General features: G+C 54.3%; 1 protein-coding gene across 1 annotated transcript; it reads right to left on the reverse strand.

Annotated features, from left to right (window-relative positions):
• Positions 1–769: 769 nt before the first annotated feature.
• On the reverse strand, positions 770–1,960 carry LOC108801705 (gastrula zinc finger protein XlCGF52.1-like). The gene has a single exon (XM_018573609.1). The coding sequence runs from the start codon at positions 1,958–1,960 to the stop codon at positions 770–772; it is 1,191 nt and encodes a 396-aa protein (XP_018429111.1).
• Positions 1,961–3,266: the final 1,306 nt, after the last annotated feature.

The following is a 3,266-nucleotide window of genomic DNA, read 5'->3' on the forward strand; positions in this document are numbered from 1 at the left end:
GGACGCCGTTTGTCAAGAGTACGGAAGAACGTACGCACAAATTTGGCCAGTCCCACATATATAGATTATCAATAGTACAAAGCACGTTACTTATGGTACATACGAGAAGGGTGTATCTACCCATCAGGGCCGTACCCGGACCCCCATACATGTCCCCTAGGGCAGTACCCGGACCCCCATACATGTCCCCCAGGGCAGTACCCGGACCCCCGTACATGTCCCCCAGGGCAGTACCCGGATCCCCATACATGTCCCCCAGGGCAGTACCCGGACCCCCATACATGTCCCCCCGGGCAGTACCCGGATCCCCATACATGTCCCCCAGGGCAGTGCCCGGACCCCCATACATGTCCCCCAGGGCAGTATCACTACTCTCCACGTTATCTATGGGAAGTGTTAGCAATGTTTCCTGTGATTGGATAATGATGGTGGTCACATGATGAGAGAACATACAGATGGTTCTATCAGGCCCTACGACTCCAGGTTACAGACCAGCCCCAGATGTAAGGTCTCTGGCAAGATAACTCCAATGAAGCATCAATGATCGGCCCCTTTAGACTCCGCCCCTGAGGTATTCCATTTATTCAGGAGGGCTCCTCCTCTCTCTTCTATTATATGCAGGAGGAATGAGAAGCAGGAACATCCACAGCTCCGAAGGTGGGCAGGAAATGGAAGGAGACCCACCCACACAGATTTACAGGGGCACAAGAAAATCTTTTATTACGAAACATTGACTTACTCTTATGACCGGTGAACAGCAAAGCCACATTTATGGGTGAAACCCTTTCCGCACTATGGGGCAGGAAGGAGGAGACTGACCCGTGTGAGTTTTCAGGTGTCTCAGAAATTGCCCTTTGTAAGTGAAACATTTCCCGCAATCCGAGCACGAAAAAACATGCTCACCCGCGTGACTTCTCTGGTGAGCAGAAAGGTCTCGCTTATAAAGGAAACGCTTCCCGCACTCTACACACAGGAAAGGACGCTCGCCTGTGTGGTTTCTCATGTGTCTGAGAAGGTGCGATTTTTGTAAGAAGTTTTTCTCGCACTCCGAACAGGCAAAGGGTCGCTCGCCCGTGTGAGTTCTCTCGTGCCTGCGAAGTTTAGCCTTCAGTGCAAAACCTTTCCCGCACTCTAAGCATACAAAAGGAAGCTCGCCCGTGTGGCTTCTTATGTGTACAATGAGTTCATCTTTAAGTCTGAAACGTTTCCCACACTCTTGGCAGGAGAACGGCTTCTCACCAGTGTGCAGTTTCAGGTGGCACGTTAAATGTCCTTTAATGGAAAAGCCTCTCCCGCACTCTGGGCATGAAAACGGCTTCTCCCCGGTGTGGCTTCTCTGATGTACAACAAGTTCTGATTTTGCTACGAACGATTTATTACATTCAGAACATGGGAAGGGCCTTTCCCCGGTGTGATTTTTTTGGTGTACAGTAAGTTGGGATTTATTTATAAATGATTTTCCGCATTCCAAGCAGGAAAAGGTCACCTGACCAGTGTGAATTCTCCGATGTATGGTATGCTCAGATCTCTTTTCAAAACACTTCCCGCACTCTGAGCACGACAGGGACCTTTTCTCTGTGTGAGTTTCCCGATGCTTGTTAAGATTGCCTTTCTGGGCGAAGCGTTTCCCGCACTCTGGACAATAGTACGGCTTTTCGCCTGTGTGGGTTCTCATATGCGCTACCAGTCGGTCCTTCCATTTGAAACGTTTCCCGCACTCTACACACGGAAAACTCTCCCCCGTGTGAATTCTCACATGTCTGATCAGATGATCTTTCCGTTTAAAACTTTGACCGCAATCCGAGCACAGAAAAGGTCTCTCTCCCTGACCATGTCCGGTGATCCCATTGTCTTCTCCATCGTCCTCTGCAGACGAAACGTGGCGTCCACCTGAGGAGTCACAAACATCACATCGTGTTAGAGACATCTCACCAGCATCGAAAGTACCTTCAGGGTTCATGTTCTGTGTACGTCTCTAGAAGTCGTCTCACATAGACCTGAGGAAGGGAGACGGACCTTCATATGGTGTCCAGTATCTCCTCCTCATGCCATTCGTATTGTAGTCTCCTCTTACCCGGTGATGTGAGGGGCGGGGCATTCTCCATCACCACGTCCTTGTAGAGATCCCGGTGTCCTTCTAGATACTCCCACTCCTCCATGGAGAGATAGACAGAGACATCCTGACACCTTATAGGAACCTGACACACACAATGATACCGTCACCACCCAGACACGCCCCTTGTCTGTTCCCGGATCATGTCCCAGAATCCCCGGCACCGCTCACCTCTCCCGTCACCACCCAGACACGCCCCTTGTCTGTTCCTGGATCATGTCCCAGAATCCCCGGCACCGCTCACCTCTCCCGTCACCACCCAGACACGCCCCTTGTCTGTTCCTGGATCATGTCCCAGAATCCCCGGCACCGCTCACCTCTCCCGTCACCACCCAGACACGCCCCTTGTCTGTTCCTGGATCATGTCCCAGAATCCCCGGCACCGCTCACCTCTCCCGTCACCACCCAGACACGCCCCTTGTCTGTTCCTGGATCATGTCCCAGAATCCCCGGCACCGCTCACCTCTCCCGTCACCACCCAGACACGCCCCTTGTCTGTTCCTGGATCATGTCCCAGAATCCCCGGCACCGCTCACCTCTCCCGTCACCACCCAGACACGCCCCTTGTCTGTTCCTGGATCATGTCCCAGAATCCCCGGCACCGCTCACCTCTCCCGTCACCACCCAGACACGCCCCTTGTCTGTTCCTGGATCATGTCCCAGAATCCCCGGCACCGCTCACCTCTCCCGTCACCACCCAGACACGCCCCTTGTCTGTTCCTGGATCATGTCCCAGAATCCCCGGCACCGCTCACCTCTCCCGTCACCACCCAGACACGCCCCTTGTCTGTTCCTGGATCATGTCCCAGAATCCCCGGCACCGCTCACCTCTCCCGTCACCACCCAGACACGCCCCTTGTCTGTTCCTGGATCATGTCCCAGAATCCCCGGCACCGCTCACCTCTCCCGTCACCACCCAGACACGCCCCTTGTCTGTTCCTGGATCATGTCCCAGAATCCCCGGCACCGCTCACCTCTCCCGTCACCACCCAGACACGCCCCTTGTCTGTTCCTGGATCATGTCCCAGAATCCCCGGCACCGCTCACCTCTCCCGTCACCACCCAGACACGCCCCTTGTCTGTTCCTGGATCATGTCCCAGAATCCCCGGCACCTCTCACCTCTCCCGTCACCACCCCCACCAGCCCCTTGCC

Source organism: Nanorana parkeri, unplaced genomic scaffold (genome assembly GCF_000935625.1).
Source record: "Nanorana parkeri isolate BGI_ZX_2015 unplaced genomic scaffold, ASM93562v1 scaffold2454, whole genome shotgun sequence".
Taxonomy (NCBI): Eukaryota; Metazoa; Chordata; class Amphibia; order Anura; family Dicroglossidae; genus Nanorana; species Nanorana parkeri.